The 25,043-nt window shown below is 54.3% G+C and overlaps 2 protein-coding genes across 4 annotated transcripts in view; both read right to left on the reverse strand.

Moving 5' to 3' along the window:
- The window catches only part of NUMBL (NUMB like endocytic adaptor protein), a 25,201-nt gene extending 13,873 nt beyond the window's left edge, over positions 1-11,328 (reverse strand). For 2 of the 3 annotated variants that reach the window (XM_017887421.1, XM_017887420.1), the window contains exons 1-6: positions 10,058-10,321; positions 6,508-6,592; positions 4,066-4,205; positions 2,445-2,519; positions 2,279-2,353; positions 473-613 (exon numbers count right to left, since the gene is read on the reverse strand). In XM_017887421.1, the coding sequence (XP_017742910.1) occupies positions 473-613; positions 2,279-2,353; positions 2,445-2,519; positions 4,066-4,205; positions 6,508-6,592; positions 10,058-10,081 (540 nt within the window). In that variant the 5' untranslated portion in view covers positions 10,082-10,321. Of the gene's footprint in view, positions 1-472; positions 614-2,278; positions 2,354-2,444; positions 2,520-4,065; positions 4,206-6,507; positions 6,593-10,057; positions 10,322-11,220 lie in introns of those variants that run through there. The other variant, XM_017887419.1, reaches the window with a different exon arrangement.
- COQ8B (coenzyme Q8B) overlaps positions 11,158-25,043 on the reverse strand; it is a 28,338-nt gene continuing 14,452 nt past the window's right edge. The window contains exons 8-15 of the mRNA XM_017887360.1: positions 24,074-24,214; positions 23,900-23,981; positions 22,958-23,051; positions 20,694-20,835; positions 20,450-20,558; positions 16,312-16,373; positions 12,591-12,677; positions 11,158-12,006 (exon numbers count right to left, since the gene is read on the reverse strand). Of these exons, the coding sequence (XP_017742849.1) occupies positions 11,668-12,006; positions 12,591-12,677; positions 16,312-16,373; positions 20,450-20,558; positions 20,694-20,835; positions 22,958-23,051; positions 23,900-23,981; positions 24,074-24,214 (1,056 nt within the window). The 3' untranslated portion in view covers positions 11,158-11,667. The remainder of the gene's footprint in view (positions 12,007-12,590; positions 12,678-16,311; positions 16,374-20,449; positions 20,559-20,693; positions 20,836-22,957; positions 23,052-23,899; positions 23,982-24,073; positions 24,215-25,043) is intronic.

Genomic DNA, 25,043 nt, shown 5'->3' on the forward strand with positions numbered 1-25,043 from the left:
TTTTTTTTTTTTTTTTTTTTTTTTGAGATGGAGTCTTACTCTGTCACCCAAGCTGGAGTGCAGTGGTGCAATTCTGGCTCACTGCAACCTCTACCTCCTGGGCTCAAGTGATTCTCCTGCCTCAGCCTCCTGAGTAGCTAGGACTCCAGGTGTGCACCACCACACCTGGCTAATTTTTTGTATTTCAGTGGAGATGGGGTTTTACCATGTCGTCCAGGGTGGTCTTGAATGCCTGAGCTCAGGCAATCCACCCGCCCCAGCATCCCAAAGTCCTGGGATTACAGGCATGAGCCACTGCACCCGGCCCTCACGTGAATACTCTGAATTGGGAACTGAGTATGCCCTCTTATCCAGATGAGGAAACTGGGCACACAGAGGTGAGTGACGTGCCTGAATGTAGGAAGCTTGTCAAGGTGGGGCTGGGATGCCAGGGCATGGGAGGGAAGAGTCGGCCAGCTGTGGCAATACTCACAGAGTCCTTGAGTGCCAGAAAACAGTGGCAGATCCAGCGGCGGGTGGTCCCATCACGGCAGATATAGGAGAAAGCCTTGTCCAGGTTGCGGTCAGGAGCACAAAAGGAGACCTTTTCGATGGTCTGGTCGACCAGAAGATCCTAGGAGGGGCCGGGGAGGCCAGGAGAAGAGTGTGAACTGTCTTTCAAGTATTCACTCAACATTCTCTCCGTGTCTGCTGAAATCCCGTCCTGAACAGGGTAGGGACCCAGCAGTCACTGAGACACCCTGTGCCCTGCCTGCAGAGGGCCCCCAGATCAGAGGGAAGATCAGACCTATCACGAGATGGGCAGCCCAGAGTACAGCCAGGATGTGATGAAGGAGACCCAGGCAGAGGGGTCAGGTCCAGGACCAGGGAGGCACAGGCAGAGGGGTCAGGGCCAGCATGGCAGAAGCCAGCTTGGGGTTAGTCAGACAGGGCTTCCTGAAGCAGGTATTAACTAGGAAAAAAAGTCAAGGAACAGTATTTTGGGCTGAGGGAACTGCTTTGCAAAGGTGGTGGTCTTGTTCTGTCATTAACCCAACTCTCAGCATGTCCTGGGCACCTCCTAGGGCAGTCTCTGGGCTGGGGGCAGGGGATTCAAGGTGAGCAAACAGATACCTAGATCGTGGCCTCATAGTGCTTCCTTCTGGCTGGGCAGAGTGACAACAAACACTTAATGGCTAACATTCATTGATCTGAGCAGTTATGTACGATGTACCAGACCCTATTTAAATAATTTTTTTTCCCAGAAGAAGTCTTGCTCTGTCACCCAGGCTAGAGTGCAGTGGTGTGATCTTGGCTTACTGAAACCTCTGCCTCCTGGGTTCAAGCGATTCTCCTGTCTCAGCCTCCCAAGTAGCTGGGATTACAGGCACGCATCACCATATCTGGCTAATTTTTGTATTTTTAGTAGAGGTGGGGTTTCACCATCTTGGTCAGGCTAGTCTCGAACTCCTGACCTCAGGTGATCCACCCGCCTCGGCCTCCCAAAGTGCTGGGATTATAGGTATGAGCCACCGTGCCCAGTCCATATTAAAAAAATTTTTTTAAATTATTTTGTATAGATAGAACCTTACTCATTTTCACAGGCTGTTCTTGAACTCCTGGCTTCAAGGGGCCCTCCCAGCCAGGCACCATTTCAAATAACTTGCATATGCTTTCTCACTTAATGGTAGGGTCTATGATAATCCCACCCCTCTCCCCCCTTTTTTTTGAGATGGAGTTTCACTGTTGTTGCCCAGGCTGGAGTAAAATGGCATGATCTCAGCTCACTGCAACCTCCACCTCTCAGGTTCAAGCGATTCTCCTGCCTCAGCCTTCCAAATGGCTGGGATTACAGGCTGCACAACCACATCTGGCTAATTTTTGTATTTTTAGTAGAGATGAGGTTTCACCATATTGCCAGGCTGATCTTAAACTCCTGACCTCAGGTGATCCTCCCTCCTTGGCCTCCCAAAGTACTGGGATTACAGGCATGAGCCACTGCTCCCGGCCTATAATCCCCACAACTGAGACCCAGAGAGGTTAAATCTCATGCCCAGGGGCCCTAAGCTGGGATCGGAGCTGAGGCAGCTGCTCCAGTCTCTCTCACCCACAGCCTATGCCAGTTCCCAAATAATCACAGCATTTATTCCTGAGTTATGATGACTGAGGGAGCACGCGGCATCGTCTAGAAGGTCCCTGAGGGAGGGATGTGCAGAGGAGGTGGGAAGGCGTCCTCCGCCCTGATTCCAGCAGGGTGAGCAGACAGGCCCCCTGGCATCCACCCCCACAGGCCTCCTACCTTGGTTTTGTCATCCACCACTCGGAGCCCATCGGCTGACACCCACAGGACAGACTTCACGGACTTTCGGCCCATCTGGGGGGAGGCAAGGGGACAAAGGAGCCGGGTCAGGGTGCCTCTCCCTGTCTGACCTCACCCCCTCCCTTGTGCCAGCCCCCTCACTCACCGCCTTCAGCTTCTTCACCGCGTCTTCACACACATGCATTCCCCGGGACTCCTCCACCTCCACGTGGCCCAGGTACTTGGGTTGGAGGGAATGGAAGGATATGAAACAGCACAGTAATCACTCATTCTCAGTGTCCACTGAGCATCTGCCATGCAGCACACAATATTCTAAGCACATGACGTGTATGCAATCACTTATTCTGCATCTCAACTCTACAAGGTGGAGACCCCATTCCTAGTCTAGACATGCAGATGGGGAAACTGAAGCACAGCATGTAGTAGTGATTCAAGTCTAGCTATATCCCTGGGCCCTAACCTGGCACCATGGTCCTCCGGAGAGCCACTATTTGCATCTCTGTGCGTGAGGACTGGCCCCAGGCCATGCAAAGCTGCTCTGCCCACCCTAAAGCAGCTAAAAAGAGCCCAAGCCAGTCCCCGCAATGATTGATGGGAGTTAGGGTACCTGAGCCCCAGCTCCCTCACCTGCAGGTGGGATGACCGTTGCCTCGAGTTTCCCAGGGGAAAGCTCAGTTGCACACAGCTGCAGTTTTAATAACACACCCTTTACTGACTGCCTTACTTTCCTCACTCCCAACACCATTTCCTGCACCTCCCAAATGAAGCCCTCACACTCAGAGTCCGTTTCCGGGGGAAGGGAACGTAAGGTAGTAGAGGGGCTGTGACCATGGTCAGTCATCACTCAGCCAGGAAGGGGCTGAGCTCCATAGTCCATGCCATGATTCCTGCTCTCCCCCTCATAGGAATGTAAAGGTATAGGGTATGGCTAAACCAGAACGCCCTTAACGGTAGAGTGCTTTGCAAATGCTACACACGACATGATGGTTTCCAGGTGATAGTTTGCTGGTACAAGAAAACGTGTTTTGGTTGGTTGGTTGTTTTCAAGATTGGGTATCACTCTGTTGCCTAGGCTAGAGTGCAAGGGCACAATTAAGGCTCACTGTAGCCTCGACCTTCCTGGACTCAAGTGAGCCTCCCACCTCAGCCTTGCGAATAGCTGGGACTACTGGTGCGTGCCACTGTGCCTACTTTTTGTAGAGACAGGGTCTCTCTGTGTTTGCCTAGGCTGGTCTTGAACTCCTTGGCTCAAGCAATCCTCCCACCACAGCCTCCCAGTGTGCTGGAATTACAGGTGTGAGCCGCCACCACGCTTCACGCTTTTTTTTTTTTTTTTTAGACAGAGTCTGCTCTGTCGTCCAGGCTGGAGTGCAGTAGTGCTATCTCGGCTCACTGCAACCTCCACCTTCCGGGTTCAAGCAATTCTCCTGTCTCAGCCTCCCCAGTAGCTACAGGCGCCCTGCACCACGCCCGGCTAATTTTTGTTAGAGATGGCAAGATGGCACCATGCCCAGCTAAGTTTCATATTCTTAGTAGAAAAGGGGTTTCACCATATTGGTCAGGCTGGTCTCGAACTCCTCACCTCAGGTGATCTACCTGCCTTAGCCTCCCAAAGTGCTGGGATTACAGGCATGAGCCACCGCGCCCAGCCGGCCTCATGCTTTTTAATACCAACTTAAAATGACTTGAGCTCGTGTCCCAGTCAGGCCGTGCATGCGCACAGCACAGCACCCCGTCCCCGCCCCCGCCGCGCCCCGCCCACTCACCCTGACCGGGAAGCTGCACGTGCCCTTCCGCACCGCGTCCTCGTCCGCCTGCCACTGGTGCGGGCGCGACGCCTCAGGCACGTAGGCTGGCTTCCTCCGCCGCAGGCTCTGCCGTAACTTGTTCATGGTGCCCGCCCCGTCTGGTGACACAGGACAGTGATGTGGATCAAGGGCAGGGGTCAGAAGGTATGGAGCTCAATGGGGAGGGACCAGTGCTCAAGGAGCATGAGGAAAGGAGACAACAGAAGCCAGGGGAGTGCGAGCACTGGGCACTGGGGATTCAGAACCACGTGGCTAAGGGGCCAGAGGTCTGGGGTGGGGGCATGGGGCACAGGTTTCAGGGCGTTGCAGGGCTTCTTGTCCATGTGGTGGATGCTTCCTCATTCCCAGGGCCGTGAGCATCCAAAGGGTGGGACATAGGAGGGCATGGGGGTTGGAGGGCATAGGGGTTGGAGGGCATAGGGGTCAGGGGCCACACAGTCAGGGGTTTTAGGGGTATGAGAGTCAGGCAGTGGGGTGATCAGAGGACAGCAGAGGAGTTGGGAACTGCATGGGTCAGAGGTGCGGGAGTCAGGTGCATGGGGTGTGGGGGATGGTGGCTTGTCTCTGGAACTTCAGACGCAGCCATTCTGTGACAACTGTGTCTAGTCCCCAGGCAAGGCTTCTGGGGCCTTGCACCCACGACTGTCAGAGGCAGAGCTGTGGGTGTGTGGAGTGGGCGTGGAGGTGGCAGCCACTAGGACAGTCTTCACTGATCAGCCATCCTGACAGTCCCAGGACTGGGAGCACCAACAGCAGAGGGGGACGTGTGTGTGTAAGCAAGTGTGCAATGGTATGTTCTGGAAAGCTGTCTATGAGGGGATCTGTATCTGAGCATGCAAGTAATGTCTGTGAGTGTGTTTCCGAAGGCTGTTTGGAAGAACGCATGTCTGAGAGTGGTGTATGATAGTGTGCATCTGTGAATGCTGTCTGTGAGGGATGCATCCAAAAGTGTGGTTGTTGTCTGTGAGTCTGAGTCCCTGAAGGTTGTTGCTGAAGGGCATTGATGTCTGAGAGTGCTTGCGTGTGTCTGCTGTCTGTATCTGAGAGTGCCGTTGTTGTCTATGAGAACTTGTGGCTCAGTGCCTGTTGCCTGTGAGGGAGGGTGTGTCTGTGTTTGAGCATGAGGCTGTCGTCTTTCAAAGGGTGTGCCCATGGCTGTTATCCATGTAGCTATGTCTCTGTGTGAAGGTGTGGCTATTGTCTGTGAGTCTGTGATGATATTGCCTCTGAGAGTGCGTCTGAGGGACCCAAGAGGCTGTCTGTGTCCAAGAGTGCAGCTGTTGGTGGCAAGCCTGTGTGGCTGTGGCTGTGGCTGTGGTCTTAGAGTGTGGGTGCATGGGTATTGCACAGAGGTTGTATCTGTGTGCAGTGGTGCATCCGTTAGGGTGTGTGAGAACATGAGGTTGTCTTTAGTGAGAGTGTGTTCATGAGGGTTATTTGTGAGGGTGCGACTGTTGCCTGAGAGAGTGCTGGGTGCTCTTTGTGAGACTGTTTGTTCATGTTTGTGCACAACCGTAGCTCCCTGTGAGAGACTGGGCCCACGGCTGCTGTCTGTGAAAGTGTGACTGTCATCTGTAGAAATGTGGGTCTGTGTGTGTTGTCAGATTGTGCAAGAGTAGGTCTTTTTTTTTTTTTTTTTTTGAGACGGAGTTTTGCTCTTGTTGTGAATGGAGGCTGGAGTGTAATGGTGCGATCTCGGCTCACAGCAACCTCTGCCTCCTGCGTTCAAGCAATTCCCCTGCCTCAGCCTCCCAAGTAGCTGGGATTACAGGCATGCACCACCACCCTTGGATAATCTTGTATTTTTAATAGAGACGGAGTTTCTCCATGTTGGTCCGGCTGGTCTCGAACTCCCGACCTCAGGTGATCTGCCCGCCTCAGTCTCCTGAAGTGCTGGGATTACAGGCATTGAGCCACCGCGCCCAGCCAACAGTGTGTCTCTTGAGAGTATGTATCTCAGAGTCTGTATCCAGCGAGTGTCTGTGGTCACCTGTGAATCTGGGTGTTGTCTGGGGATGTGTCTGTGTGTCTATGTATGTGTATATATGTTTGTGTGTGTATTAGTGTGATGAACATCTACTTAAGCACGTGTTCGAGTGTGTCACTGCATTAGCAAGTGTGTGTGATCTGAAAGAGATCTGTGTTTGTGTGTGTGTGTGTGTCTAACTGTATGTCTACAGATGTGAGTGTCTGAGTGTGGCCCTGCACTTGAGGCTGTAAGGGTGTCAGGGTGTGGGTCTGTGCATGAGTGGGACTCTGGCAGTAGCTGAGGAAGATGCCTGAGGGGGTCCACTCATGAATGTGATTAAGCCCATGTGACAGCAGGGACAGCTCCTCTGGTCGTGCTAGGCAAGACCACATACCCATTCAGCCCTGTCGTGTCCCAGACTGGTCACTCACCTGGCTCCGTCCTGCAGGTTTCTGGGGGCCCCGGGGCCCCACACGGGGCGGGGGGCAGGTGCCGCTCAGGCCTCCGGGGTCCGCCCTGCCCGAGTAGGGGAGGACAAGGTGAGAAGTTTGTCTGGGGTGGGGCTCAGTCCGATACCTCACCCCAACTTGGGACTTCAGTCAGCCCCCTCCATCTTGGGCTCCCTGATGACAGTCCTAGTTGTCCTAGCAACTGTTACCAGGGAGATCAGCCACCTGGTTCCAAGGGCCCAGGAAGAAGTAGGTATGTTTGGGGGGCATATGTTGGGGATGGGCTGGCCTCAGGAGAGCCTCACTGCCCAAGGGGATGCTATGAGAGTGGCCTTGCCCTCTAGATGCATGTCCAGGGCTATACACGTATGCAGCCAGCTCTATGTATCTATGTATCTACAGGTGTCCCTAGCATCCAGCAACAGCCCTACACACTTGGTTACACAGAGATGCAATCACAGCTACATACCTCAGATCGCAGATACACAGAAACAGTCACAACCCCAGAAAGCTGCCACCGTAAACATCTGGCCACATATTCATGTTCAGACACACATAGTCTCTACTGCAGACATCTGTCCACATACATGTAGCACGTCCCAGCCCACTTAGTCCCCACCACAGACACCTGCTCACACCACCCACTGAAATCTGGTCACTTCCATCCACATTCTCAGCCACATACAAATAACGGGGCCCAGACACACCCACTAGAGCCGCACATGCACGGCCACACCCAGTGACAGCTATGTTTCCTCAGGCACCCGTCCAAGATACTAACGTCACAGGCCCACCCAGATAGAATCACACCCAGAGTTCACCCATTTGGTGACCCAGTCCCACACAACACAATCGCAGCTATACACACTTGTCACATGTATCTCCACTGCTGCACACTGACATCTGGTCACAGATGCACACGGACAGGCACACATTTGGTCCCACGGAGACCACATGCAGGCACAGCTGCACGTGGACATGCAGCCTCAACCAGACCAGTCACACCAACACACTGTTTTTGGTCACACACTGTCACATGATCACACATACCCAGTCATAGGTGCTCACATCTGGTCACAGCATCAGTCACACAGTCTACTGTGACAGCCATACTCATAGGGACAGTCCTCTATACACAACCTCTATACACGGAGGTACTGATGGCCACAGCACGCAACCACCCACAAACAACTATCCCCAAGGATGGCCACCCTCAAGACACAGCCATGGTGGTCCTGTAGGCATGGCCACAGCATCAATGTCCACATGACCCAGCCACCTATCATGGTCATAATCCCGTCACCCAGTGTCCCATACACAGCTGTACCATGTCACTCCAACACAGTGAAACATAGCCTTTCTTCATGAAGGCACACAAGTCACACAGACAAGTATGTGGCCACACAGAATCACAGCCCCGTGTGGACAGGTGCACAAAGTCATAAGCCCCACCTATACACATGTCTCACACATAGAGACAAAAGCACACAGTTTTAGTTTCCCACGTCACAAGTACACAGTCCAGCGTATGCACAGAAATGCAGTGACCAGGACGTGGCATTTAGAGTTGGGTTTACACAGAAGACACAGGTCCTGATGGAGCCATGTGCACAGTCAGGGGCCAATCTCATCACCAAATCATACATTCAAACACAGGTAGTCTAGCACATACACACAGAGACAAAAACAGGCACACAACTACAGACCCCAAACTCTCACAGATGATGACATAGACACAAACATCTATAGTCACCCAGGGTCACAGACATGCAGGTCATACACAGTAATATGGAAGCCATAGTCACATAAACACCCCTACAAACATAATTTCCTGGCACCAACACGGAGACACATCCATAGCTTTAGTCACACACAAATAATCCCTTTAAATAGCCAGGGTTTCAGACACCTAGTCAAATACATAACCCAAATCACACATACAAGGCTAGAAATACACATAATCACTCATTATCACACACACAGCCAGATACAGTCATTTATATTAATACAACCCCAGTCACACACTCAGACATGGTTCTGCATACGCAACCACTGTCATACACAATACTGTCACACAACCCCAGGCACATAGACACAATGTGACTTCACATACAATGGCAGTCACACAGGCAGAGTTGCACAGACAGGTGTGTGACACTCATGTATATAAAATCAGGTAGAGACACAACTATAAACATTGTCAGTCATTGGGAGGGTCACACATGCACATGGAGCCATAGACAACTCCACTCACACAGTCACAACTCCACCCACATCCTGTCAGTCACACGCATGCCCACCCCCAGACTCAACACATACTGTCACATACCCAGTTATAGTTACCGAGGCATACAAACACAGGGTCACAAAAGACATAATCACAGACAACCACAGTCACAACCATGCACACCTCCAAACACAGTCAGACTAAAAAGTACAGAATTTTGCATAGTAAGCAGCTGTCACACACACACACAATCATAGACACCACCACAAGCACACACACAGGATTCCTCAGTCACCAGCCGCAGTGTATGCGTGCACACACACACATACACAGCCACAGCCACACAAACACAGGGCACACTCCTAGCCACCTCCCCATTGCTTGCTTCCCCCCTTCCCCCCAGGTACCACACACAAAGCCGCTGTCACCGTCACCGCAGACGCTGCAGACAGACAGGGCTGCACCCGTTCCCTGGGGAGCCGCCCCCAGCCCAGCCTGTATGCTGGAGCCTGAGGGGCCCGGTCCAGGAGGGGGAGGCGGTGCATTGTCTGCGGGTGGGGCCACTCTTGGACAGCTGGGCAGCCCTGGGGACAAAGGGGGTGGCCCAGGGGTTCTGTGCCCTAGGACCCTTGACCAAGCCGGGGGGATGGAGGGATTGGGGGTTGCCTGAAATTGTCCTTATTTTATTCAGGCTGGGGTGGGGTGGAGTCCCAGGCACGGGACCTTGTTTTGAGAAGGGGCTGTGCCTGGGACACCGCCCAAGGATTGGGGGGATGCTGTGCCCAGGGTGCCTCTGAGGCCTGGGGGCAGGCTGTGCTTGGGGTGCCCCCACGCCTTGGCGTGGTGGGAAAGCTGTACCCAGTGACCCCATCCTTGAGACCGTGCCTAGGGAGTTGTTGTGCTGAGACCCCCTTAGGCAGGGAAAGGTAGGGATTGTGTCTGGAATCACCTCCTGGAGGCCTTGGTTTGATACGGGGGCTGTATCCCCGACTCCATCTCCATCCCCATCTAGTTCTAGGAGTTATACCTAGAATCTCTGTACCCCTGTCCTTGATTTTGTGGGGGGTCTGTGTCCAGGATCCCTATTTCCAGAGCCTTGGCAAGAGATGGCCCAGGGGTCTGTGCCCAAGACCCTGGTCTCCTGGGCTTTGGCTTATTGGGCCTGTTCCTGGACCCCCACCCAGGACCACCTTCTCCAGCCTTGGCACCCTCTCTCCATCCGGGCGCCGCGGCCGCCTCCCACCCTCCGCCACATCAGCAGCGGCGCCGCCCCCGACCCGAGCCCCCCTCTCCCGCCCTTCTCACGCTAGCCGCCGCGCTGCGGGACATCCAGGGCCCGGGCGCCCCCGCCTCCCGCGGCCCTAGCTGGGCCCGGCTCCCCGACTGCTGCTGCTGCTGCTGTTGCGGTGGCGGCGGCGGCAGCTCGGTCTGACGCGGGCCAGGGCCCGGGGCCGGGGGATGGTGCGGGATGCACGCGCGCGAGCCTGCTCGGCTCCCGGGAGGATTCCGTTCCGGGGGCGGGGGAGCGTCCCTCGGCCTCGGCTCCCCGCCCCGGCCCCGCCCATTGGCCCGCCGCCTGCCGTATATGCAGAAAGGCCCCGCCCTGCCCCGGCGCCTTGCCGGCCCTGCCCCGCCCCTTGGCCTGCAGGCCCCGCCCCCACGCAGACACCACCCCGCCTTCCCCGGCGCGGCCACCGCCCCGCCACGCCCATTGGCCAGTCCCGGGTTGAGCATGCCAATGAACATCGCCGAGTCGTTCCCCCGGTCCATCCTGGCCTGGACTCCCTTCCCCTCCGTGACCCCTGACCTCAGATCCCCTCCAGCTCCGCGTCCGAAAGAGTTGCTTCTGGAGGCGCCTTGCCGCCCCACACCCCCAAATCTTCCAGCTAACCCCATGGTTCCCCAGCCCGGCGGAGGCGGGCAGAAGCGGTGATGAGGCACTTTTTGCGAGCAAGGGGAGGCCGGGTGTGAACAGACCAAGGCGTCCTGGTGCGCGACCGGTTCAGCTTTGGGAACGAGGGCGCCGGGCTGGGACCAGGGCGCGGTTCTGGCCGCTGCGGCGCCCCCGCCGCCCCCTACGCCAATCCTGTGGATTTGGCAAAGCAGCTGGCAGTGACATTAGAGCCCATTAGTAAAGGCGAGGTTGCCGGGAGCGAGGGGAGGGAGCCTTCAGCCAAGAGGCACTGTGTGTGGGGGAGGCCTCAGCTGCCACAGCCCTTAGAGCAGGTGGTCAGCACGTGGGGGGGTGGGGAAGGCGAGAAGGAGGTTCCCGGCAACAGATGGCACAGGCAGGGCTGGGGCTTTCAGACAAGGGGTGGGGGGGGCGCTGGCCATCTGCACCTGGAGGCCGCTGGCGAGCTCCTCCCCCTCTCCCCGGAACCCTAGCGCAGAGAAAAGAGCTGGGGGAAGGGGAGGGTTGCTTTTATTCCGATTGAAGGTTCAGCTCCCCCCTCCCCCCGCACCCCTACCTCTCCAACACACTGAGAGGCTGGAACCCGGGAGAAGGCAGCTGTTGGAGGAGCGAGGGAGGCAGAGGTGAGGACTGCCTCCAGGACCACCATCTCGCCTTCCACGGGAGACTTGAGGCAGAGGTGAGGGCTCCCCCTGATGAGTCCGGATCTGAAAACGGCATGCAGGGGCCCAAGGCTCCCTCAAATGTTGGCACAGATAAGTTAACTGCTTCCCTGGCTTAGAGTTCCCGGATGCCCACTTTGGAGTGGGGAGGTGCAGGATCTAGGGCATGAAGTTGGGAGTTCCCCAGCCCCAGGAATCCTCAGCTCCTGGGCCAAGGAGGAGAGCCAGGCAAGACTGGGAAGCCCAGGGGGCTCCCCTGACCCAGGGCAGACGGGGAAGGGCTAAGAGGCACTACAGCAGGGTATGGCCTGCTTTGGGGACTGAATCCCCCACGGAGGCTGTCATGAGGGATCCGCCCAGGAGTCTCCTTTGGTAGGGAGGCTGCCGGCAGTGGCTGCGTCTGTCTGGCGACTGGCCCAGTAGCGGTGGTAGGTGTCCTGGAAGAGGTCCCTGCAGGCGATGTGGGCTTGGAGGCGGGCACAGGCCAGGAAAGCCCCTGCCAGCTTGCGGTGCAGAGCATAGGTCTCCTCGGGTGGGGGGCGCAGCCGGTGCCGCAGTAGCACCGGGATGAGGTCCTGGATGCGGCGGGCAGTTTCCCCCAACCCAAAGTCATAAAGGCCCTCGGTGGCGAAGGGCTCCCCCAGGATCATCACTGCCTCCACGTGGGCGTCAGAGAATGCCTGGGGGTGGGGTGGGGGGGACAGCAAAGGCAGCAGTGTGGACATAGAGCCCTCTGCATAACTCAGAAGCAACATGTAGACTCCACTCCTTCCAGTCTCCACCATCAACACAAGCCCGGACACCCCCAAGAGTGAGCAGCTTCCGCTCCTTCCAGAACCTGGACTAGACAAGCAGCTCCCTATTCCCCGAGTAAGCACCCCTTGCTTCCCCGCAGAGCCTCCAACAGACAAGTAGCCCTCTACTCTCTCTACAACAGAGAAGCGGCCCCCGCCCCTCCTGAACAGATCCACAGTGCCCAAGTTCCCAGGGTTCCTGAGGAGTCAGGCAGCCGCCTTCCCTCACTCCTCCCACTCCTCCCCAAAGCCCCCAGCATGAATAAGCATCCATCCTAGAGTCCCCCACTCCCCGGGTATAGACACAGAGCCTCCATTCTCCCTAGTAGAGACAAGCCCCTCCTAAAGCCCCCAGTCCCCAGGTATAGACATGTTCCATACCCCACTCGAGTTCCTCAGTGGAGATAAGCAGCCCCCCACTGTACCCCACCAACAGACACCCGTCCCTTTCTCCTGCAGTGTCTCCCCACCTTGGTTTCAAAGCCTGTGAGGAATTTGAGGTCCCTGGACTTCTGTAGGACACGGTCTCTGTCTCCGTCAGCTGCAGCCTTCACCACCTGGGGAGACGGGTGGGAGTTAGAGGGAGAAAGGCTGGGGCTCAAGGGGGCTCTGAAGAAGAGGAGCTGGAAGCCTGGGCCTCCCGTGTACCCACCTCCATTCTCATCTGCCTGGGCCCTCCCTCACCTGGAAGCTTCCTGCTCCCCACTCTGCCGGTCTGTGACTCCCTTAAAGACTGTTCCAGAGCCTGGAGTGGAGGTGGGCAGGGATCCTGCCCACCTAGCTGGCAATGTGGGGCCTGCCCGGGAACTGCCACAGTGAAACAGTGCAAGGAACAAGTGTCAGGGCTGCTGGTGGGTCCAAACACTCAACTGGACGGGTGTGAGCGTGACCCAGAACTGCATCCAAAGTTGCCAGGGGCCACCTCTCTGTCTCCCGCACTGGACTTTAAGCCCTGTGAGAGCAAGGATCCCAGTTGGGTGTAGTCGCATGGGGCACAGGGTCTGGTGCTCAGGAGGCCCTGGGTGAACCTTGCTTTAGCAAATGAGTGTGTGGAGCTGAGCAGCTCTCCAGCCATAAGCTCGTACACACAGGGCAGGAGTTGTGGGCATGGACAGACACCCAGCTGGGGCCAGCTGGCTAGGGCTCCATCCCAGCTCTGCCACCTGCTGGCCAGTTGGGCCTCTACTTTCTCATCTGTGAAGTGGGGATGCTAAAAGTGCCTTCCTCATGGGGCTGTTGGGAGGATAAAGAAGGTGATGGCGGCCGGGCGCGGTGGCTCAAGCCTGTAATCCCAGCACTTTGGGAGGCCGAGACGGGCGGATCACGAGGTCAGGAGATCGAGACCATCCTGGCTAACATGGTGAAACCCCGTCTCTACTAAAATACAAAAAACTAGCCGGGCGACCTGGCAGGCGCCTGTAGTCCCAGCTACTCGGGAGGCTGAGGCAGGAGAATGGCGTGAACCCGGGAGGCGGAGCTTGCAGTGAGCTGAGATCCGGCCACTGCACTCCAGCCTGGGCGACAGAGCGAGACTCCGTCTCAAAAAAAAAAAAAAAAAAAAAAAAAAAAAAAAAAAAAAAAGAAGGTGATGGCTGTGGCATGCCTGGCGCTGTGTCTCATGCAGGAAGCACCGAAAATATTATAATCTACCATTATTAAGAGGTGGGCACATGGGTCCCAATTTCACAGAAGGGGAAGCAGACCCGGAGTAGGGACTGGAACCTGGGTCACACCCCTCACCACTGGGTTGCCCATTTTTGTGAGGAGAGGGGTTCGGGATTAATTCCATTCCCTCTCTGCTCCCCCTGCCCGAGCCTGTCTGGCCATCTGTCAGGCCTGTGGTCCTCAGAAGCCGGTGTGATGGGGCTTTTATAAACTGGCAAAGGCTGAAGGCCTGCGTAGGAGGGGAGGGTGTCAGTGGGGAGCAAAATGTCCCAGCTACCCGAAGGGCCTCGGCTTTGTGCCTCAGTGGCCTGTGGAGAGGGCCCCAACGGGCCTGTGTAAGGGGTTATCACCTCCTCTTCCTGTTCCCATCTCAGAGGTGGCCCCACCAGTCCCCAGGTCAAATCCCTGGACACCTCCATTGCTGACTTCCAGCCTGTCTGCTCCCATGGATTACCAGCTGGGCATCTCCCAGCCACCCCTCTGCCCCTCTCCACAGCTGCCCCGGGCTCCCAGCCCCCAGGTTTAGAGACCACTTCTTATTCAGAGGGAGTTTTCAAATTCTAACTGCATCCTTTCCCTGCTCAAATCTTTTTCCACGGCTCTGCAGGGCACCTGGATACAGTACGAGCTGCAGAGCGCGGCCTCCAAAATCCACAGTGATTTGCTGCAGCCTCGTCACTGGCTCCTGTGCTGCTCCCCCACCTGCCCTCCCAGTCAGAATGGGAGCTTCCTTTGGGTCCTCTAGGGCCTTACTACTACAAGTGTGGTCCCCATACGGGTAGCCTTGGCATCACGTGGGTGCGTGTCAGAACACAGCATCTTATGCCCGCCTCCAGACCAGAATCTGCACCTGCACAGGATCGCCAGGCTTCACGTGCACATCCAAGTCTGAGAAGTGCTGCTCTAATGGGAATATCACTTATCACCGCCTGGCCTTGGCACATGTTGTCTATCTGGAATACCCTCCGAGCCTTTTCCCAATTGGCCCCCCTCATCCCTCAGGTCTCGATGCTGACAATCCCTCCTCCAGGAAGCCCTCCCTGGCTCCCCAGGCTGGGTCAGGCTCCTCCTCTGGGTTCACGGTCCCCTGTGCTTCCCCCATCCCAGCCCTATCCACGTTGGGTCCTCACTGTCCCCTCACTGGACTATGAGTTCTGTGAGGAGGGGCCTAGGCTGGGCCCAGGTCACTGCTGTGTCTCCAGCTTTGCCTAGAATACAGCTGGGCACAGAGAGGGGTCAGAAAACATTTAGATTGGCTGGGCAGGGGGGCTCATGCCTGTAATCCCAACACTGTGGGAGGCCAAGGCAGGAGGATCACCTGAGGTCAGGAGTTCGAGACTAGCCTGGGCAACATGGTGAAACCCCATCTCTACTAAAAATACAAAAATTAGCCGGGCGTGGTGGCACGTGCCTGTAATCCCAGCTACTCGAGAAGCTGAGGCAGGAGAATCGCTTGAACACAGGAGGTGGAGGTTGTGGTGAGCCAAGATCGCGCCAATGCACTCCAGCCTGGGTGACAGAGCAAGACTCTGTCTCAATTAAAAAAAAGAAAAAAAAGGCCGGGCATGGTGGCTCATGCCTGTAATCCCAGCACTCTGGGAGGCCGAGGCGGGCGGATCACAAGGTCAGGAAATCGAGACCATCCTGGCTAACACAGTGAAACCCCGTCTCTACTGAAAATACAAAAAATTAGCCGGGCGTGGTGGTGGGCGCCTGTAGTCCCAACTACTCGGGAGGCTGAGGCAGGAGAATGGTGTGAACCCAGGAGGCGGAGCTTGCAGTGAGCCGAGATTCGGATTGCGCCACTGCACTCCAGCCCTGGACGACAGAGCAAGATTCTGTCTCAAAAAAAAAAAAAAAAGAAAGAAAGAAAGAAAGAAAAAGAAAAAGGAAAAAAGAACTTTAGATTGATGGCTATTATGATTAGAGGAACAGGGCAAATGTCTAATCTCAACAATTAATGAAACTGTGTTCCTCTGAAGCCCTCCAAGACAAACTGACCCAGTGGGTGGGAGACAGAGCAAAGTACGGGGAGGAACACCTCCTGTAGACAGAGTTGCCCCCAGGTACACACACCTGGCATGGACACCAGGGCCCCCTGCACAGGCGTGGGGTCTGGAGAGGTGACAAGATGGTCATTGTGGCCTTTCTCTTAGGAGGGAGCTGGGCAGTGTTGGAAGCTTGGACTCATGGACCGGTACCTGAGTTTGAATCCCAAGTCTGCTGTGATCTTGGGCAGGTGACTTAACCTCTCTAGGACCAGTTACTTCTCCTGTAAAATGGGCCTAAAAATGGTCCCGTACCGCATTGTGTTTGCTGTGTGTTTTAAATCGGTTACTTCATACGTAAGCACTAAGATGGAGCCTGACCATATTAAGTGCTTGGTGGTGTGCTATTGGCTACGAGTATTACTATTATTTATTATTTCTTAATTCCAGAACTGTATTTCCCCTTCCCTTACTCCTCTGCCTCAGTATATGCCTGAGCCTAAGCCTTTCAGGGCCTCTGGGGTCTGGGGAGACTCACTGATGTAATGGTCTGTGAACTCTGTCCCAAACTCCCCGGCTTTGCACAAACCAGCAGGGTCACTCTGGAAAGCAAGAATGTGAAAGGAATGCTGGGATCCAGTCACACCCCCACTGCTATTGGGCAGCCAGGATCTGTCTTCCTCCCCATGACCTGCCCGCTCCTGCCAGAGTCCTGCCTAGGGCTTGCCCTGACTGGGGCTCCTGGCCTCATCTCCACATTTCCAACCCACCCCAGAAGGTAGCCTGAAGGATTTTATTTTTTAGTTCTAATTTGTTTATGCAATAACAGAATTTTAGACCAGAAAAAAATCGAAGAACATAATAAAATATACAGAAGTAAAATGAATACCCACAAATCCACCACCCAGCACCTAGCCTAAAATAGAAAATACTCCCATCCGTGCGGGCGGTGGCTCACACGCTGTAATCCCAGCACTTTGGGAGGCCGAGGTGGGTGGACTCATGAAGTCAGGAAGTTCAAGACCAGCCGGCTAACAAATTGGTGAAACCCCTGTTCCTCTAATTAAAAATATAATAATTACGGGTGTGGTGGGCGCCTGATAATCCAGCTACTCGAGAGGCTGCGGCAGGAGAATCACTTGAACCTGGGAGGTGGAGGTTGCAGTGAGCCCAGATTGCACCACTGCATTCCAGCCTGGGTGAGAGAGTGAGATCCCGTCTAAAAAAAAAAAAAAAAAAAAAAAACTCCCCATCCACGTGGAGCCTCCTGTGTATCCTGCCCTGATCACACCTCCCCTGATCACACCTCCCCCAGGTCCCCAGGGTCACCACTTTCCTGCAATCATTATTATTTCCTGAAATTCTCATTTATGCATTTCTGTATTTTTTATGTATGTGTACAGTCGTGAACAATCTACAGTAATGGTGTGCATATTTTCAAACTTCACCAAAGTGGTATTTACTATTGTTCTCCTGCAACTTGTGCTTTTTGCCCAGCATGGTTTTGCGATTTATCCTTGTTGCCATGTGTCACTCCAGCTCAGTCACTCATTTCACATTGCTGTAAGGACTTCGTTGTGTGAATCTATCACAGTACATTTATCTGGCTGAGGAATACTGTGGCTGTTTCTGAATTTTTTCCTTCTTTTTAAATATGTTTATTAGTTATACACTCTGTTTCTGATTTTTTTTTTTTTTTTTTTTTGAGACATGGTGTTGATCTGTTGCCCAGGCTGGAATGCAGTGGCACAACCATGGCTCACTACAGCCTCAAACTCTCACGCTCAAGTGATCCTCCCGCCTCAGCCTCCTGGGTAGCTGGGACCACAGGTGCACCCCACCACACCTGGCTAAGTTTGCAAAATTTTTTGTAGAGATAGGGTTTCACTATGTTGCCCAGACTGGTCTCGAACTACTGAGCTCCAGTGATCCTCCCACCTCAGCCTCCCAAAGTGCAGAGATTACATTAGTGAGTCATCTCACCTGGCCTGTTTCTAATTTTTGTGCTCAATGAACACATGAAAGAATGTTTCTAGGGCAGTAGTTTGAACAACTGACCACAACCCACAGTAAGAAATTGTTTCTACTGGTGACTGGGTGCGGTGGCTCACACCTGTAATCCCAGCACTTTGGGAGGCCAAGGGGGGCGGATCACCTGAGGTCAGGAGTTCAAGATCACCCTGGCCAACATGGTGAAACCCCACCTCTACTAAAAATACAAAATTAGCGGGTGTGGTGGCGCACACCTGTAGTCCCAGCTAGTTGGGAGGCTGAGGTGGGAGAATTGCTTGAATCTGGGAGGTGGAGGTTGCAGTGAGTTGAGATCATGCCATTGCACTCCAGGCTCCATTGGCAACAAGAGCAAAACTCTATCCCAAAATAAATAAATAAATAAAATTATATATATATATATATGAGTATATGTGTGCGTATATATGTGTGTGTGCGTATATAGTTTCTACTGGGCGTTCATGCAGATGCACAAATAAATGTCAAAAAGTGTCCCAAGTCCGGGCACAGTGGTTCACGCCTGTAATCCCAGCACTTTGGGAGTCCGAGACAGGCGGATCACCTGAGGTCAGGAGTTCGTGACCAGTCTGGCCAACATGGTGAAACCCCGTCTCTACTAAAAATACAAAAATTAGCCAGGTGTGGAGACATGTGCCTGTAATCCTAGCTATTTGGGAGGCTGAGGCAGGAGAATTGCTTGAACCTGGGACGCGGAGGTTGCAGTGAGCCGAGATCACACCATTGCACTCCAGCCTAGGTGACAAGAGCGAGACTCTGTCTCAAAAAAAAAAAGTGTCCCAGAATAATATGGATCCCTCCCATCTGTGACATACTGACATCATCTATTTCATTTTAAAAAAAAGTGCTGGTGGATCATGAGGTCAGGAGTTCAAGACTAGCATGGCTCAGATGGTGAAACCTCATCTCTACTAGAAATACAAAAAATTAGCTAGGCGTGGTGGCAGGCACCTGTAATCCCAGCTACTTGGGAGGCTGAGGTGGGAGAATCGCTTGAACCTGGGAGGTGGAGGTTGCAGTGAGCCGAGATCGCGCCATTGCACTCCAGCCTGGGCAACAAGAGCAAAACTCTGTCTCAAAAAAAAAAAAAAAAAAAAAAAAGTGCTGTTGAAAACCAATAAATTGATGTCAGGACTCCTATCACTTGGAGTTGGGTAAACATATCTCTGGGGTATGAGCCTAGGAGGGGACACGGTATATGCACATTGTGGAGAAAAAAGGGGCAAAGGCTTGGGGCTGGAGACTCAGTGGAGCCACAAGATGCTCGGCAAAGGGTTCAGACTTGATTCTGAGGGGGCTGTGAAGCTGTGGGAGGGATATCTTGACCAGATTTGTGCTTTAGAAACACCCCTCTGGGGACAAAATGGGGATAGACCACTTTCAAAAACCAGTTGGCAACCCCTGATAAAGGTAATGATGTATCCACCAACACTCAAGCCTGTAGGTCCAAACCTTCCCTCCAGGTCTTTGTACGCCCCCTGCCCTCTGCTGGGAACAGTCTGCTCTCTGGATGGTTGTCTCCTTTTCCCCTGTCCCGTCTCAACTTTTTTTTTTTTTTAAATAGAGTTGGGGGTCTCCCTTTGTTGCCCAAGCTGGTTTTAAATTCCTGGCCTCAAGGGATCCTCCTGCCTCAGCCTCCCAAAGTGCTGGAATTACAGGCATGAGCCACCATGCTCAGCTCTGGTCTCAGCTTTTTTTTTTTTTTTTTTTTTGTGAGACAGTCTCGCTCTGTCACCCAGGTTGGAGTGCAGTGGCACGATCTTGGCTCACTGCAGCCTTGGCCTCCTGGGCGCAAGCATTCCTCCCACCTCAGCCTCCCAGTGGTCCCAGCTTTCATGGCACTTGCTTTAAGAAGCCTCCCTTAATCCCTGCTCACCCCACAGTGAGTCAGGCACGTTCCCTGGGATCCTATACCTTGCTGTGCCTCCCCAACTCCAGCCCCACCCCTCTGCCTGTGCCTCCCCCATCCAGGTCCGAACCCATCTGGCCTGTGCTCCTCATTGTGGTTTGTACGAACCACTCTAGGTCATCACTGTGTGGTGCCAGCCCCCCCTCCCCCGCCCCCCGCACTGGACTGGGCACTCTGAGAAGGCAAGGGTCAGGGATGTCTTTTTATTGCTATCAAGAGGCAGGGGCAGGTGATGGTGTGTTCTGTATGGATGACGAGTGTGGTAGTGATGGCTGACTGCCTTCCAAAAGCTGTACTTCCCCTCTGTGCTGTCACATTGCCACCGGGAACCACTGCGTAGCCAGGGACTCCCATTTTCTAGCATGCCTTGCACCTAGGCAGGCCATGTGACTAGCTCTCACTGATGGAATGGCAACGGAAGTGGTATGTCCATTGCCCTAGGATGAGCTTAGTGTATTCAGCCTGGGCATTACTTTTTCCACTTCTGGCCAAAGCAGTAAGGCAGGGGGCTACCCTCTGAATCTCTCTTACCCTTTCCTTGGGAAGCAGAGCATTGGGAGGCTCCAGGGATGGCAAAACCACAAAAGGGAAGGAGCCGGGTCCCTGAATCGCCACTTGGAAAAGGGCCACCCCTGCCTCTTGTGGGGGTAATCAACTGCTATTGTGTTGAGCTACCGAAATATCAAGGAATATTCGTTACAACAGCAAATGCACCCTGACACACATCACTAGGAACCAACCTGGTGGCTGGAGGCGTCATACAGGAAGTTGGCCCAGTTGGGGTCTGTCTGCATGAATCGGAACTCAAACAGCTCCCGCAGACACAGCGTCAGGAGCTGGAAGCAAATCTGGGGTGGGGAGGAGTAGCAGGCATCTTAGTGTGATCTCCCCTGTGGCACCCTCGCTGGCCTGGAGAGGGACCATGAGACTGGCTCACCCGCCGTAGGGCCATGCCCTTCCCACTGTGCTAGCAGATGGCATACCTGGTTCCGCAGGTCCTGGCTCAGGCCCTGGCACTGGTCCAGGGGGACTCCTCCGGCCAGCTCCATGCCCAGCACCCGTGTCGTGCACAGCTCCTTAACCACAGCTGGCACCCGGAAGAAGGGGTCATTTGCCAGCAGCTGCCTGGGGCAGGAGGGAAGGGAGGAAGGGAACTTCGTGCTTCAGGCTTGTGACCCAGCTCGAGGCCTCCTCCTTGTGCTCTCAGAAGTCCTCCATGAACAGTAGGTGCCATGCCCTCCCTCCTGCCCATCTCTTGCTGCTGTCTGCCCTGGGTGATGACCAACACCTGGCTGGACTGAGATTTAACAAGTATCTCCAAGGTGCCTAGTCTGCACCTGTCCCTAAACTGGGTGCTGTTGGAAACTCAGTTACCACTTCCCTACCCGAAACCCTTCTATGACTTCTGGTTGCCCCAGAAGGATGAGTTCAGGTGTATTTCAGCCTTTGCATTACTTTTTTTCATTAATTTATTAATTCATTCATCCCAAAAGTAGCCACTGGTATCAAAATCTCTGGAGTCTATAGTGATACCCAGGGGTCACTCCTTGCAATCACTACTCTGAACACATGTAAATAACAGGAAAGCATCCTCTGTGTCCGTCCCTGTGCTAAATGATGCTGGGGACAGAGCAGTGAATGAACCAGTCCCTGGACCTGGCCCCCAACCCCGAGACTCTCACAAACAGACGGATTATAGATTGAGGTAAGTGTGTTAGCCGGGTGCGGTGGCTTACACCTGTAATCCCAGCAGTTTCAGACACCTAGGTGGGAAAATCGCTTGAGCCCAGGATTCAAGATCAGCCTGGGCAACATGGTGAAACCACGTCTTTACGAAAACTACAAAATCAGCTGGGCACGGTGACTTGCACTTGTGGTCCCAGCTATTCAGGAGGCTGAGGCAGGAGAATCACTTGAGCCTGGAAGGTCGAGGCTGGAGTGAGCTGTGATCTCACTGGAAAACAGAGCGAGACTCTGTCTCAAAAGAAATAAAAGAAGTATGTCCATGTAAGATTTGGGAGGCAGAGAATATGAGAGAGGCCTCTGGTTGACAACCCATGGGATGGCTGGAGGAAAGTGAGGGGGAACAGGAGGGTGGTGTGGGGTTTTACCCTAAGGGCACCGGGGAATCCTGTGGGGACAGGGGGTCTCTGGCCCATCACCCCACTTCACACTCTTCTCCTCAAGCTCCTCCTTTGGGGTTTGTATTTTTGTCCTTGTTGATGAAAATTTCTGAACTGCTCCTCATGAGCCAGAGCCGTGCTGGGCATTTAATCGGCACACTCCCCTTTCATCCTCACTCCACAGTGAGTGGATGCTCTCTGGAGACTACTGTACAGATTGTATGGATGCAGGCCATGCAACCCAGTAAGAGCTGACCCAGGATTTCATTCCGCATCTGAGTCTAGAGTATGTGCTTCTAACCACTGCCTTCTACTGATCTTTCACTCTCTGTCTACGGAGCTTGGCATGTTTTAGGCTGTCAATAAATGTGTGAGCCACACTGTGGAGGATCCCACTGAGGTGCCATTAATTGCTACACATCAGGATGTCGCCCAGATATAACCACATTATTCCACATAGCCATGGTTCATGCATTTTCACTGCTATGAAATATTCCACAGATGAATATAGCATTGCTTCTTTGTCCACCCTGCTGGATAAACTTGATGGATATGGGTTGTTTCCAGTTTGGGGCTGTTGCAGACAGAGCTGCTGTGAGCATTCTAGAATAGTCTGATGGTGTATACTGGCATAAGGGTCCCTAGAGTGTTCAGCAGGGAGGGCAATCGTTGGCTTGCAGAGTTCGTGAATATAAGGGCTTATGTGATGATGCCAACCTATTTTCAAAATGCTTCTACCACCTTCTCCCCCAACCCGCGGTGCAGAAGGGATGCTGTGGAACCCACTCTCTCCACCTCCCAGTGCTATGGGCTCCTTGGTCTCTGTCAGTCCAGTGGAGGTAAGAGTGTGTCATTGCGTAATTAAGTGCCTGTGTCGGACCACAGGGGATATGTGGTCCATCTCACAGAGAAGAAGACTGCCGCTTGGGAAGTGACCTGCCCAAGCTCACAGAGGAAAAAGGGAGTAAGTGAAGTGATGGATGAGTGGACGGATGGATGAACAATGATTGAAAGAGAGAGTCTGCCCCACCCCACAGCTCCAGCTGCCAGAAGCTGAGGAGGCAGCTACTTCCCAACCAGCCTGGGAGGGAAGGAAGGAGGGAAGCCCAGGGGACTCAGCTCACCTGAAATTCTGGGCACAAGCTGCCTCACGACGGTAGTCACACTCCCAAGCCAGCTCCTGCTGCAAGGCCTGCAGGCTCTGCTCGGCAAATAGGCCTGCGGGGGAGGTGTGTCAGCCAGGGAAGGGCCTGGAGTGCACCCACTGGTGGATGCCTTCTCCTGCCAACCCTCCCTCTCCTGCCTCCCGCACCGTCCCTCACAGCTCCTGCTCCAGACCTGTAACCCACATCTGTCCCTCTCCTGTCTCCTGCACAGCTCCTGCTCCAGGCCTCTGACCTGCATCTGTCCCTCTCCTGTCTCCCCGGCTGTCCCCTGCAGCTCCTGCTCCAGACCTCTGACCTGCATCGTATCATCTGTCTACACATTTCCCTCGTCCTTCACAGCACCGCGGGGTTCCCGGGGTCTTCCGAAGCCTTTCCTGGGCTCTGTCTCTTGCGTGTGCCTGCACCCCAGTCCCTGGCAGCTCTTTCAGAGTCACGCTCGCTCCTATTCTGTCTCCTTTTCATACTCACCCTCACATTGCTCACTGCCTTCGAATCTCACTTCTGGGCCTGGCTTTCCCTGTCCCTCTCCGTCTCTTACACAAACACAACCCGCCCTCCTTTCTTCAGGCGCCTCCTCACGTGCCATCCCCAGGACTGTCCTTTTCTGCTCTGCCGCACCTACAATCCCGCTCGCTGCATGCACACCCTCTGCGAGTCTGCTGCTGGATCTTGGCCCTGGGCTCCCGTCTGTCTGAGGCTCTGTTAAAATCCGTGAGGCTTTTCTCACACCTGCTCATGTTCCCTGGGCTCTCCCCGCCTGGTGTCCTTTCTGTCTCTCACACCCCCGCTCACGACGCCAGCACACCCTGCCCATGCTCTCCTCTGGGCTCCCCCTCCTGCTTGCTCTCTGTGGGCATAGCCCCTTCGGGAGGTCAGCAGAGGAGTGGGTGGGCGCCTCACCCGCGGGCAGGACTGTGCTCATCTTGAGTACCGCCAGAAGGTTCTGGACATCACTGTGAATGCTCTGGGCTACGCCGGGGTACTGTAAAGGGAGAGGGGAGGGAAGGAAGGTGGAAGTCACTCCTCTGGGCTAGCAGGGTGCCTGCCGCGACCCTGCCCGGCCTCCCCTCTCACCTGGATCTTCACGGCCACCTCCGTCCCATCCTTCAGCAGGCCCTGGTGCACCTGCCCAATTGAGGCAGCAGCAAAGGGCACCTCCTCCAAGAAGGCCACCTTGGCCTGCCAGTCCCTGCCAAGCTCCTCTTCAAGAACTCTCTGCGGGGAGTGGTCACAGCCGTCATCATCGCGGCAGAGTTCATTCCCCAGGCTGAGTGCTTTACATGTTGATAACCCCAGCACTCACCACATGCAGGGCCCTGGGCTAAGCTCTTAGCTGCCACCCCCTTTACAGATGAGGAAACTGAGGCTCAGAGAGAATTCCCTTGTGCAAGTGACTAGGCCCGCACTGGCAGACTGTGAGGCTCAGCCCAGCCTGTGTCCCCTGAACCTGGACTCCCTGGGCTGTTGTGGGGATTGCTATTATTTATAGTTAAGACTCATAACAATCCTTTTTCCTTTTTTTTTTTTTTGAGACAGGGTCTCGCTCTGTAGCCCAGGCTGGAGTGCAGTGGCACCCTCACGGCTCACTGCAGCATCAACCTCCCCAGCTCAAGTCATCTTCCTGCCTCCTGAGTAGCTGGGACTACAGATACATGCCACTGTGCCCAGTTAATTATTACTGTTATTATATTTAGTAGAGACAAGGTCTCACTGTGTTGCCCAGGGTGGTCTGGAAGTCCTGAGCTCAAGCGATCCTCCAACCTCAGCCTCCCAAAGTGCTGGGATTACAGGCATGAGCCATCACACGTGGTAAACCATCCTTTATTATGCTCTTATGTGGTATTATTAACTCACAGTTAATGTGATCAAGAAGAGCTAAAATTCACAGTGGGCTTCCTGTGGGCCAGATCCTATTCAAAGTGGCCCAGAGAGAGTCAGTACCTGCCTGGGGCCACATGGTGAGTAAGCAGAACAGGGATGAGAGGGCAGGTGGGTGGCAGAATCCTGGATTCCATGCCTTACTCAGTTATTAGAACAGCTCATG

Source organism: Rhinopithecus bieti, unplaced genomic scaffold (genome assembly GCF_001698545.2).
Source record: "Rhinopithecus bieti isolate Rb0 unplaced genomic scaffold, ASM169854v2 scaffold_15776, whole genome shotgun sequence".
Lineage (NCBI taxonomy): Eukaryota > Metazoa > Chordata > Mammalia > Primates > Cercopithecidae > Rhinopithecus > Rhinopithecus bieti.